Raw genomic sequence first — 13,915 nt, 5'->3', positions numbered from 1 at the left:
GGTCAAGGTCAAATTTCAACTTCTGTACACTTTTTGCACATATCTCAGGAACTGGATCAGATAGAAAGACGAAACAAAAGGCGTTATATTCAGGGAGGCAAGGCGGTGAAAATTAGATCACAACTTTGACCTTGAAAAACTAGGTCAAGGTCAAATTTTCACTTTTATACCTTTTTAGGTCCACATCTCTGACACCTGACGAGATATAATCACAACACAAAAAGCAACATTCTCTGGAAGCCAGAGGCACAAACGTGTGTAGTTCGGGGTAAAATGTTGAATTCAGGGGAGTCGGAGGATGTTGACTGTTGGGACTGGCGTTTCCATGACGACCGTTTGAGCTGGGAAGTTTTTATTGGAAAAAGATGGGAGTCTTCAGGAGATCATTCTGAGAAGAACGGAGGATGAAGGAAGAGAAGAGAGATGGATGGAGTGAGAAAAGAAAGGGAGGAGAGGAGGGATGGGAGGATGAGGCAGGTTGTCAGGGGAGGAAGAGTCATTCACCGTCTGCTGGCCGCCAGCCAGAGAGGAAGAGGAGGAGGAGAGGAAGACTGGTGTCTTTGTTTGAAGGTTACCGGAGGACAAGGAGGGAATAACAGAGCAAGGGAGGAGGAGGTGGAACAAAAGAGAGAGAGAAGGGAGGAGAGGAAGAGGAGGAGGAGGAGGAGGAGGAGGAGGAAGGACGGTAATGAGAGAAATAAAAAAAGATGAAGACATGAGGAGGAAGAAAAGAGGGTCTCAAGTCATTTTGTGTCTCCGACGCGGCGGCAGCTTTTAAACCATTATCTGTGTGTGTGTGTGGGTGTGTGTGTGTGTGTGTGTGTGTGTGTGTGTGTGTGTGTGTGTGTGTGTGTGTGTGTGTGTGTGTGTGTGTGTGTGTGTGTTCCTGCCAACTCCTTAACGAGGGACTGCTGCTAATTTCAGAGCTAATACTGAACCGTTCCGCTCCACTGAACGCGAGGAAGAGGAGGAAGAGGAGGAGGAGGAGGAGGAGGAGGAGGGGGACGGCCAAAGGAGGAGATGGAGAGAGTGAGACAGAAAGGAGGGAGGGAGGAGGTGAAGACGGGGTAAATAACGAAGAGGAAGATGGGAGTGAGTGAAGAAGAGGAGGAAGAACAACAGGAAGTGAGACAAACAGGAAGTGAGACAAACAGGAAGTGAGGAGAAAAGACGGGAGAAGATGAAGAAATGAAAGGATGGCAGGGGAGAACAGGTGGAAGAGAGGAGAGGAGGTGATGGAGAAGAAGAGAGAAAAGAGGAGAAAACACTGAAAGAAGAGATGATTAAACTCTGCAGCGCATTCGTCTCCTCCTCCTCCTCCTCCTCCTCCTCTTGCATCCCTCTTTCATCATCCCTCCTTTCCCCCAGCTGCCCTTCAGCATCAGGTCTGCTTCATCCCTCCATCATCATCTGCCTTTATTAGTTAGACTTTAAGCCCACCCCCAAAAAACAAACAAACAAACAAACAAACAAACGATGTGACATCACAGCGGTGACATCACAGCCATGACATCACAGCGGTGACATCACAGCGGTGACATCACAGCGGTGACATCGCAGCGGTGACATCACAGAGGTGACATCACAGCGGTGACATCACAGCGCTGACATCACAGCGCTGACATCACAGCGTTGACATCACAGCGCTGACATCACAGCGGTGACATCACAGCGCTGACATCACAGCGGTGACATCACAGCGGTGACATCACAGCGGTGACCTCACAGCGCTGACATCACAGCGGTGACATCACAGCGCTGACATCACAGCGGTGACATCACAGCGGTGACATCACCGTGTTTCTCTCTCTTCTATCTGATGGATGTGAGCTTGTTTACACTTAAATGTGTTTGTTTGTGTTTACTAATGATCAACAGCGTGAACTCCGTCGCCATGGCGCCCAGTGATTTATTACCCGCGTCCCGATGCAGTAATTCGTCTTTAACCATTAATGCTGATGACGGATCATTAAAGTCTCACGTTTGTGAATCATTTCAGGTTTCTGGAGCTGAAAACACATCAAATCAACACAACAAATATTTAAAGTCAGGAAACGTAAAGATCCAGCTTGTGTTTCAATCAGAAAACTAATTATTTTGTGAACGCTGATCCTGAAAGACTGGACCGGTTCCTAAATGTTCACCTTTGACCCCCCGTGTCTCATAATCTGGGGTTTATTCCACCGTTTTATTCCTTCCCTCCCGATCGATTCCAGACTGGAGATTAAATCATTAACACTCGTTTTTTCTCCTCTCTCTCTATTTCCTCTCTGCCCCGATGACTTGACCCCCGCTCCTCCTCTGTTCCCACTGTTCTCTCCATCTCCTCCTCCTTTCTCCTCATGTCTTCTCTCAGCTCCGGCTGATCTCTCCATCCTCCTCCCCCACTTCTGTTTCATCCCTTTCTTTTATCCCTCCTCCCTCTCTGTGGGTAGATTGCTTTTGGCACTCCTTCCTCTGGTCAGTGAACACACACACACACACACACACACACACACACACAGAGAAACGGCGGTGTCATCGACATAGCGATGTCAGCGGGCGGGGCTTAATCCAAAGTGACACTTGTTCTCTGCCTTCCTTTCGCATCGCCATGGAAGCAATTACCCTCCTCCTGAAGGGCCTTTGTGTGTGTGTGTGTGTGTGTGTGTGTGTGTGTGTGTGTGTGTGTGTGTGTGTGTGTGTGTGTGTGTGTGTGTGTGTGTGTGTGTGTGTGTGTGCTCACACGAGTCGACAGGGTGGGACCTCGGCTACGGGTCACCTGATTGGCTGAATAGAGAGATGGGGGTGGAGTGAAGAGCAGGTAGAACATGTGATGGAGGAAGAGAAACGAGGCGGTTCTTTAGTCTTCATTCTTCTCCTCCTTCATCACTCCTTCTCCTTTCTCTCCTTTTTGTCTCTGTTCTGTTTTTACGCAGCATTTAGAACAACTCCTTTATGTTATATCTAAGGAAGGAAGGGAGGAAGGGAGGGAGGGAGGGAGGGAGGGAGGGAGGGAGGAAGGGAGGATGGAAGGGAGGGAGGGAGAAAGGATGGAGGGAGGAAGGAAGGAAGGAAGGAAGCAAGGAAGGAAAGATGGAAGGGAGGGAGGGAGGGAGGAAGGAAGGAAGGAAGGAAGGAAGGAAGGAAGGAAGGAAGGAAGGAAGGAAGGAAGGAAGCAAGGAAGGAAGGAAGGAAGGAAGGAAGGAAGGAAGGAAGGAAGGAAGGAAGGAAGGAAAGATGGAAGGAAGGAAGGAAGGAAGGAAGGAAGGAAGGGAGGGAGGGAGGGAGGAAGGAAGGAAGGAAGCAAGGAAAGATGGAAGGGAGGGAGGAAGGAAGGAAGGAAGGAAGGAAGGAAGCAAGGAAGGAAGGAAGGAAGGAAGGAAGGAAGGAAAGATGGAAGGGAGGGAGGAAGGAAGGAAGGAAGGAAGGAAGGAAGGAAAGATGGAAGGGAGGGAGGAAGGAAGGAAGGAAGGAAGGAAGGAAGGAAGGAAGGGAGGGAGGGAGGGAGGGAGGGAGGAAGGATGGAGGGAGGAAGAAGGTAGGAAAGAAGGAAGGAAGGAGTGTAAAGAAGACACTGGTGAAGGAGGAGAATCCATCTTTACGTCTCTTTTCCATCCTCTTTACATTTTCCCATGATGCATTGCTGCATTTCAAACCGCATATGTGCATCTGTTGTCACCCCTTCCCACGTCAAACTCCACCGATGGCAGCGTTTCCGTGGCGATGGCTATCGGCGGTCGGGACCTCCCACCTCCCCAGCGTGGAGTTTAATCTGGGCCTTCATCTTGCTCCTCGTCTTCCTCACCGCCGCGTCCCGTTATCTCACCGCCGCCGGTCCAGCGTGGCTTTGTTTTAAACATTCCTTGTGTCGCCTCGGCCGCCATTGTGACCAGCTGATGGCGTGGACAGATAGCGGCGATCCGGACAGGAAGTGAAGAAATTAAGCACCGCTGTTATTCCAGAGTAGCGCAGTTTAGGCTAACGGATGCTAACTGAAGCTAACAGGATGTAGTGTTGTGACGGTTTCCCCCTAAATTAAGGAAAAATTGTTTTCAATAAACAACAATTTGCATCAAATTAAACGAAATGAAGGTCCAATCATAAGTCCTCTTTCTTTAGCCCCGCCCCTTTTTTATACCAGCACAATAAGGCAAAAAAAAAAATCAGCTGTTTCCTCTTCAACCTGAACTCTGACGGTGGATTCCATCAGTCATGTGATCATCAATCACATGATTGATGATCAGTCTGACCTCAGCTTGACCAGGAAGTTAAACCTCGACCTTTCCTAAAATAGGCTCCGCCCACACGGCCTCGCATAGCGAAACACGCAAATCTCCTCCGTTCAGCTGACAGGCACTTTAAAAAGCCATCGACCCACCCCACTGCACTTTACGACATCACACACACACACACACACACACACACACACACACACACACACACACACACACACACACACACACACACACACACACGCCTTACCTGCTGCGACAAGCTCTTTAAAACACCATCAAGTCACCCAGCTGAACTTTACAACATGGTTACATTTCATGTTTATAAGACACACACACACACACACACACACACACACACACACACTAACACACATCACAAGTGTTGCATTTACCTACTCAGGCGGGACATGATAAATATGTCTGTTCAAGTCAAGGTCAAACACACCTCCTTACACACACACACACACACACACACACACACACACACACACACACACACACACACACACACACACACACACACACACACAGACATATTTGTTGTGATGTTTTCCAACTTTGCAGAACAAATAAATCCGTCTCCTCGTCTCGTCGGCGTTGGACTCAAGCGAGAGGAAACGTCGTCCTTTGAGACGATCTACTTCCTGTTTCCCACAGAACGTTGAAATAATTTAAAGTGTTCTCCATGAATGTTTCGTCGACCAGCGCTGGCGGCCAGCGGCTCACCCTTCATCACCTGTTTGGGGTTGTCGGGTCGCTGCCCTCAGTAAAGTCAGGTGAGACGCGTGTGCGTGTGTATGGATAGGCCAAACCCGTCAGAGCTCGTCGCCCTGGTTACCAGTCGACGACTCCTTCGCTGTGAATTCAACAGAGCGTAGTGATTCTATTAAAGCTCTAGTGAGGGCGGGCGTAGGCGGGGCTAGGCAAGGCTGGGCGGGGCTTGTTGTCCACCTCATGACTTGTAGAAGTTGTTGAAGAAGAAACTTCAACAACTTCTACAAGTCATGAGGTGATGCTACTTCCTCTTCCTCTTCTGTCTCTTCCTCTCCTCCTTCCGCCTGTCAGACGGCGTGCAGGTAAAAGTCGGTGGTAATACTGTGGGGGCCGCCAGGTGGGGTTTATAATTGTCAGGTGTGGGAGCTGAGTGGCCCAGCGGAGCGTGGAGCTCCTTCAAGGCCCAACGGTCCCGTTTAATTCCATAAAATAACCAAATCCAGCGTCCAGTCGGCGCCGGCAGGAACAGGAAACACCTGACCAGGAAACGGTTTTAAAATACCCCCCCCCCCGTCGTCCTGCTCGGATTCACTCCGAGGAGGAGGTGAGGTTCTGGGTGGAGGAGGATGAAGAGGAGCAGCGGAGCAGAGAGGAGGTTCTGTTCAGCCAGAACGCTCCGGCGCCGCCTCCGGGGTGAACCCTGAGGAACGTCTTCAGCTGGAGATGGAGAGGAGGAACCAAAGAGGAAGGAAGGGAGGAAGGATAGAAGGGAGGGAGGAAGGAAGGGATCAGATGTGTCCTCATGGCAAAAGAAGGGATGAATAGAGGAGGTCTCCTCTTCCTCCATCTCTTCCTCTCCTCTTCCTCTCCTCTTCCTCTTCCTCTCCTCTTCCTCTCCTCTTCCTCTCCTCCACTGACTGTTTTCTCTCCCGGTTAAATAAATGACAAACTGCATGAAAATGATATTCTTCACCAGATGACACCCATTATTCATCTCTAGCCCTAAACAACAACTCCTCCTCCTCCTCCTCCTCCTCCTCCTCCTCCTCCTCTATCTTTCCATCTCATCTCACTCCTTCTCTTCACCTCTCTCTCTCTCTCCTCTTCATCCCTCAAACACTTTTTCTCTCTTGTTATTTTTTTTTTACTCGTGCAAAATTAATCACCTGTCTTAATGTGTGTGTGTGTGTGTGTGTGTGTGTGTGTGTGTGTGTGTGTGTGTGTGTGTGTGTGTGTGTGTGTGTGTGTGTGTGTGACCGGCAGGAAGCCCTCAGAGGTTTTTAGCAGCTGATTTATTGCCGAGTTAATTCATAACGGCGTCCGATGATGATGAGCGGCCGCGGGAAAGTCTGGTCGTCAATGTTGTTGAAGGGTGAAAGAGAGAGAATAAAGAGAGAGAATAAAGAGAGAGAATAAAGAGAGAGAATAAAGAGGATAAAGAGAATAAAAAAAGATTCTGATTTTTAACATCAAGTTTATTCATAAAAGTCAAATTACAAAATCACGTTGACACAAAATCCAAAAGAGATTCACGTCAAGAGGATTTTCAATAATAGTGGAATAATAATAAGAATAATTTTCAATAGTTCTGTTTCCTGAACAAAAAAATGTCTGATAACATTTATCAAACGGAAAAAACATTAAAAAATAAGGGAAAAAAAACAATTATTCGTTCTCCACAATCTCTACGATCATATATTTTACTTTTATTTTTGTTTTTTTAATTTATGAAACTGTAAAAACTGGTTCAACACTTCCTGTTTTACTTTTTATATATAAAAGAGGGGGGGTCATAAGAGGTCGGACGACCCCGGTGGGTGTGTCCCTCCACCAGGGGCCCCCCGGCGGTCCCTTCTAATGAAATGAAACGCTGATTGGGACCCGGATCAATTCCTGACCCGGTCCGTCTTTGCCCTGTGTTCAGGCTGCAGGCGCTGAGGAAGGATCGGTCTGACGCTGTGTTCTCTTTGCCCTGTGTTCAGGCTGCAGGCGCTGAGGAAGGAGAAGTCGCGGGACGCGGCGCGCTCGCGGCGGGGGAAGGAGAACTTCGAGTTCTACGAGCTGGCCAAGATGCTGCCGCTGCCCGGCGCCATCACCTCCCAGCTGGACAAGGCCTCCATCATCAGGCTCACCATCAGCTACCTGAAGATGAGGGACTTCGCCAACCAGGGGGACCCCCCCTGGAACCTACGGATGGAGGGGCCGCCGCCCAACACCTCCGTCAAAGGTAGGGGGGCCACGGGCTGGGCCGGAGGTCAGGGGTCAGACAGGAAGCGTCCTCAGCTTCAAACCCTGAAGGTCGTCTAGCGTTTCATCTCCATCCTGTTGAACGCCACTTCCTCTTCCTGTCGTGTCTCGTCTTATTTATTTATTTATTCATTTATTTATTTATTTATTTTTTGTTTGTTTGTTTGTGGCACAAAAACAACAAATTTCACAAAAATTTAACAAAACAAAATTAACAATGGTTTTGTCCGACTGTCAGTGAAGGCATCGTGTCTTCATTCTCACTTCAGTTCCAGTTTGAACAAACTTCAGCAACTTCTTCAAATCATGACTTCCTCCTCTGCTTCCTCCTCTGCTTCCTCCTCTGCTTCCTCCTCTTCTTCCTCCTCTTCTTCCTCCTCTGCTTCCTCCTCTTCTTCCTCCTCTGCTTCCTCCTCTGCTTCCTCCTTTTCTTCTTCCTCTTCTTCCGCTTCTCCTTCTTCTTTAAAACCTCGTCTTCTCCTTCTTCTTAAACCCCGCCCCATTCACCTGGGCGTGGCCCAGACACCTGTAGCCCCCCCCCCCCCCCCCCCATGGCTCCCTTTTTTGTTCTCCTAACGAATCCAGACGCCTGATTGGCTGAACGGCGCTGCGGCGACTGTCTGCTCCTTTAAACGGCTATCAAACAACATGTAAACACTGCAGACACACACACACACACACACACACACACACACACACACACACACACACACACACGACTAGCTTCTGTGCTAAGTGATTTTCTGTGAAGGGAACATTAAGCTTTGATGAATTCCTGCCTGGAGTAGTGAGTGTACACACACTTGTGATTCTAAGTGGAATTTGCCTTTGAAATCGGCCCTTTGTGCGACGCACTTAGCGCACAAGAGGAGCGCTCGCTTTTAACACGGGCGTCTGCTGGCAGGAATGACCCCAAGATGAAAGCAAATTGGCGGGAATTTGTGGCGGCGCGGTGATGAAGTGTCGCCGCGTCTGCAGGAGCGGCAAGTTTACCGCCACGTGTGTGTGTGTGTGTGTGTATGTGTGTGTGTGTGTGTGTGTGTGTGCACGCCGGCGTGTCGATGCACGGGTGTGTGTCGGCGCCGCTAGCCCACGCGACAGCAGATGGCATCATTGTCGGCGGCGCTTTGAAGAGTCGCATGCATTTTAATGAGTGTGTGTGTGTGTGTGTGTGTGTGTGTGTGTGTGTGTGTCCAGGCAGTAGCGGGTGGACCTAGCGTAGCGGTTAGCATCAGATGGAGACCCCAGCCTGAGCTGGGAGGGGGCGGGGCCTCGTTACCGTGACAGCTTTATAAGGCGATAACACGTTTACGGCGTGTTGCCGGGGCCCCCGGGGGCCAATAAATCGATTGTTGCTGCTTTTATACGCCACACGGAACGAGGTCACATGACGCTGGGCTGGCCCCGCCCACAGCAGCGTGGTCTGACGAGATGTTTGTCCTGTAAACAAACAAACAAACAACAGGAAAACAACATGTTTCCCTCTTTTCTGTTTCTTCTTCTTTGTTTTTGCTAAAATCTTAATTTTGATTTCAAATTCTGACAGAAAACAGAAGAAAAAAATCAAACAAATTCATTCTTTCTGGAATTCTTATCATCGTGGTCACATGACCTGATGACATCATGACCTGATGACATCACGCCTGGTGAATAAATACAAAAAGTGCTTTAAAGTAAAATAGTAAACTTTCCGGAACAGAATAAATTTTAAAGTGATGTCCTGATCAGAAGCAGGAGGTGCAGGTGAACAAATGAAGCGCTCCTCCTCCCCCCTCCCCCCTCCTCCCTCCTCCTTCACCTTCGTCTTTTCCTCACACTCACCTGTACCTGTTCATCCTCTTCTTTCCCTCCTCATCTTCATTTCCTCTTTCCTCCCTTCACCCCCTCCACCTCCTATTTCCTCCTTCCTTTCCCTCTTCCTCTTTTCCTTCCTCACATCCTCCTCTTCTCGTCTCACCCTTCCTCCTCCAGCCCTGACCTTTGACCTCCTCGTCCTCCTGTCGCCCTTCTCCTCCTGATATTCTACTTCCTGTTTCCGTCTCCATCTTTTCCCTCTGTTCCTTCCTCTTCCTCTTCCTCTTCCTCAGGTCTTTCCCATTCTCTCCATTTATTCTTTCTCCTCTCTTTGTCTCCCTCCTCCTCCCCCCCATCCCCCCCTCCCCCGGTGACCTTTGCAGTAATTGACCCATCAGTTGCTCTTCTACAGTTTAGTGTTGCAGGTTTTGACTTCCTGTCAGAGAGTCTCCACATCTGCTGCAGACGCCACGCAAACACCCGTGACCTTTGGAGCAACCTGACACCCTGTGTGTGTGTGTGTGTGTGTGTGTGTGTGTGTGTGTGTGTGTGTGTGTGTGGGACTGCCCATTTCAGAGTGAGATTGGAAGTTGTTCGGTGTGTTTACGGCCGGTTGTTGTGTGTGTGTGTGTGTGTGTGTAACAGCGTTACAGCCTGTGTGTGTCTGTCTGACAGTCTGTTGCGTCTGTTCTGTGTGTGTGTGTGTGTGTGTGTGTTTGTGTGTGTGTGTGTGCGTGCGTGCGTGCGTGTGTGTGTGTGTGAGACCCCCTCAGACACCTGGCCATTCATTATGCATGCAGGGAGCAGCAGACACCAAAATGTCACACTTCATGAGACAGTCTACAATCAACACACACACACACACACACACACACACACACACACACACACACACACACTCACGCAAAGCTACCTGCATAAATGCAAACTGAACACACACACTTTGTAAACGTAAACACACACACACACACACACACACACACACACACACACACACACACACACACACACACACACACACACACACACACACACACACACTGCTTTACATTCTGTATAAATTTCTTCTCTGTTATTAAAATATAAATTATGGCATCTTTTTATAAGATGCACCAAAAGCTATTTATGGTCGTATAGGAGCTCATAAGACAGGAAATGGGGCGGGGGATGGGGGGGCGGAGCTACTGGGCAGCTCATTTCTTTCTATCTATCTATCTATCTATCTATCTATCTATCTATCTATCTATCTATCTATCTATCTATCTATCTATCTATCTATCTATCTATCTATCTATCTATCTATAATCTATCTATCTATCTATCTATCTATCTATCTTTCTATCTATCTATCTATCTATCTATCTATCTATCTATCTATCTATCTATCTATCTATCTATCTATCTATCTATCTATCTATCTTTGATCAGACACTGTGTTAGCATGTTGCTATCTCGATGCTATCGTCCATCACATCCATCGTAGCGACGGGCTAACGGACGTAGTGTGTATCCGCTCGTGTTGTAGCCGCCCCCCCTCCCCCGGCGCTAACAAGTGTGTGTTCCCTTCCGTTTAGCATTACACACAGCTAGCCCGCTGCTTTACACAGAATCAACCTCCTGCGTGGAGCGATGTTAGTGCGGCGAGGCGGCGAGGGGGGGGGGGGAGGAGAAATGAGACAGACAATTAGGGAGACGGGGGGGAGCGGTGGGAATCTGCTCTGGTTATGATCCATCTCGTCTCTTTGTGCCGGCTGACGTTTTTATGATGCGGCCTGCTGGCGGGGCTAATGGCTTCCTCCATTATACTGAGGGAACACAGTGACCCCCGACACCCAGATAAACACTAAGCTCACATCAAACCCCCCCGAACCCCGCGGTGATTCAGCGCCGCCGCTAACGGCTGATTGAGACGAGCTGAAGCGACCAATCAGGAGCTCCAAACCCCAGCGGCGTCTGGAGGGTTTTCTTTATACGCCGATGACGCCTGAGTTTATTTACACCTCTAAGAAATCCGAAGAATGCAAGAAAACGTCACGTTTAATAACGTAACGCAGCACCGCGGGATGATGGGAGTTGTTGTGGTTGTTGCTGAGCACCCCCCTCCCCCCCGCAACAAATCTAAAGCGAAGCGGGAGCGTTTTTTTGGGGGGGGGGTAATCGCCTCAACTTTTCTCTTTGGATGTACGTACGGTCGTAAATCACAGGAGAGTGGGTCGGACTAAAGATCTCCCCGGGAAAGTTGGAGGCACCGACCAACAAATGAAACGCACCTTTTTTCCTGGAATGGTTTTCTTACCTTTTGGATATCGAGGGGCGCTCATTGTTTTACAAAACCTAACTAGGTTTTGGAATAACTCCGTTTTAAACTACACCTGAAAGCCGTTCATTTTCTGACAGTGCGCCTTATATACGAAAACGGTTTTAAAACAAGACATTCGTCGAAGGTGCAGAAAATACTGTAACTGATTAGCCGCCGCCGCCGCCTGTTCATGTATTAATAAACTTGTCAAACGCCGTCTTTATGTCTCGTCGCAGGACCCCGCCGCGATACCGTCGGCCCCCTCCCCCACGGCTAAGTCGCTTCATCCGCCGGCGAGAAGCGCGGGCGGCGCGTCGTCGCTCACGGCGCGTCGTCGCTCACGGCGCGTCGTCGCTCACGGCGCGTCGTCGCTCACGGCGCGTCGTCGCTCACGGCGCGTCGCTCACGGCGCGTCGCTCACGGCGCGTCGCTCACGGCGCGTCGCTCACGGCGCGTCGCTCACGGCGCGTCGCTCACGGCGCGTCGCTCACGGCGCGTCGCTCACGGCGCGTCGCTCACGGCGCGTCGCTCACGGCGCGTCGCTCACGGCGCGTCGCTGGCGCTTAATAAACGCGGAGTAATTTGTCCAGCTGCGAGTGTGAGATGTTTTGATTCCCCAGTCGGAGTGTAAAGAAAAATGGAACGACAGAGGGAGAGGGAAACAGCAGTAATTATAAAACTAATTACCAAACGCTGATGATGCCCAGAGGCTTTGCATAACTAAATTTAGACGAGGAAATTGCTTTCGGGGTGCAGACGCGGCTACCGGGCGTTTTGTTCGTCCCGTTTTTTTGTTTTTTTTTCGTAAATTCCTGCGTCTCTCGTCCCGCGTGCTGTCACACACCGGCACACCAAAGAGGAAGAAATAATCACCATGGAGACAGACAAACACCTTTTCCTCCCTCGTTTTTTTTTTTCCCTTTATTTTCTTGGCAAACGCGAAACACCTCCGGGATTTGTTGTTTGCGACGGAAAATATAGTTGCTTGTTTGTGTTTACCCCCACCCCCCGAACCCCCCGAAAGACACCACAATTAACCAGAACAAGAAGCGCGAAAGGCGCTCGCCTCGCCGCCAATCTCCCAGGATTCCTTATGAAATTACTTGTTTTTGTCTCGCTGAGTGTCGACAAGGATTCGTACAAGTTCAGATTTTCCTGGAGGACGGATAACAGACGCGGTTGGATCCTTCCTGTTTGGGATCATTAAGGAAACGCAGGTGATGTTACCCCCGCTGGGGGGGCGACGTTGCCCCCGACGGGACGTTTGATGTCTGTTTGACAACAACATTATGAAGAAAGTACCGCTCTGATTGTCAGGAAACGAAGGCCTGTGTGTGTCGTACTCTTCCTCCTCGGCTGTGGGTGAGCGAGGTAGACTTATCTTGGGATCCTGTCAGGGCAGTTACGTCCCAAAGTCCTCACCGACTGCCCCACGGGAGGCACAACTGGGCAACTGGTCTTGGCAATGAGGCAAATTCAGAGTCTTTTCAAGATTCCCAATCCCAGATTTTGACTTGTTTTGGGATCTGGATTCCTACACAGGTGTGTAACACCTTTGGGATATTCTCAAGTAAGTTTTTTGGAGGGTTTCAGGAACCCTTTGAGGGTTTCTGAGGCAACAGGTTTGACCAAAGATGTGGTTGGTTGAAGGATTTCTTACAAAAACACGACCACATATGTTTACTTCTGTGAGTTCCGTCAATCGATGTCTGCGAATCCACTTCCTGTTGGAGCTAAACGGATGGAGGTCACCTGGATGCTGAGGTTTGACGGCGGACCTGCAGGGCGGGGGCGATTAAAGTTGTCCAGGTGAAGGACACCTGATTCTGATTGATGTACCTCCACCACCTCCTTGAGACGGGTGGAGGTGTCTCCAGTTGGTTTGGATTGGGACTCTGGATTTGATTGACGGTCCAGCTAACTCTATTTTGGGTTGTTTTACCCTCCTTTCCCATCAAACCCGTCGTTGGGTTTCCAGGAAACCCCCCAGTGGTCGTAGCTCTCCGTATTAATCATAGCGGGACTTCTGTGAAGGACGTTCAGCCATTAGAGCTGATGTCCTTACTAACCCAGTTATACATCTAATGTCCTTCTCTAATCTGTTTATCCGGCGTGCCCCCCCCATACCAGACAAATGGGACATTATTGGCTTTTGTACTGTACACTCGCCGGCCCTCAGCAGTCAATCACGCATTCTAATATTCAGAAAGGCGAGCTTTGACACTGAATTAAAACTGACATGAAAAGTGTGTGTTGAACAAAGTAAAGTATTTCCAATCAGGTGTAATTGGCTTGTCGCAGCCGGCGGTGATGTATGTTGGTAATTAGTTAAGCTGCCTGAGTTTGTCTCAAAGACTGCCTGTTTTTTTTTATTTTTCATTATTTTTCCCTCCTACAGCTGATCGTGAATCAAAACGTCGGCGCAAATGGGAATAAGGAGCTTTTCAAGGAGCGACAACACCGATTGGCGATGTACACGATGCACAGGATTGATGGGCGTTGGGGGAGGAGGCGTTTTCCCATCATGCACTCCTGTTTTCCTCCTATAGATGCAGGGATTTGCTTATAAAACACGTTAAAGGGACGTTTTAGTTCCTTCAAAGATGGAAAAGCCAGATTGATTCCACCTGTAAGGCAAAGAGTG

The 13,915-nt window shown here is 49.3% G+C and overlaps 1 protein-coding gene across 1 annotated transcript in view; it reads left to right on the top strand.

Annotated features, from left to right (window-relative positions):
• Positions 1–13,915, top strand: part of LOC137611152 (neuronal PAS domain-containing protein 3) — a 147,151-nt gene that overhangs the window by 53,336 nt on the left and 79,900 nt on the right. The window contains 1 exon segment of the mRNA XM_068339202.1: positions 6,914–7,158. Coding sequence (XP_068195303.1) covers positions 6,914–7,158 — 245 coding nt within the window.

This window comes from Antennarius striatus, chromosome 17 (genome assembly GCF_040054535.1).
Source record: "Antennarius striatus isolate MH-2024 chromosome 17, ASM4005453v1, whole genome shotgun sequence".
Taxonomy (NCBI): Eukaryota; Metazoa; Chordata; class Actinopteri; order Lophiiformes; family Antennariidae; genus Antennarius; species Antennarius striatus.
This window is presented reverse-complemented; position numbering and strand designations above follow the sequence as displayed.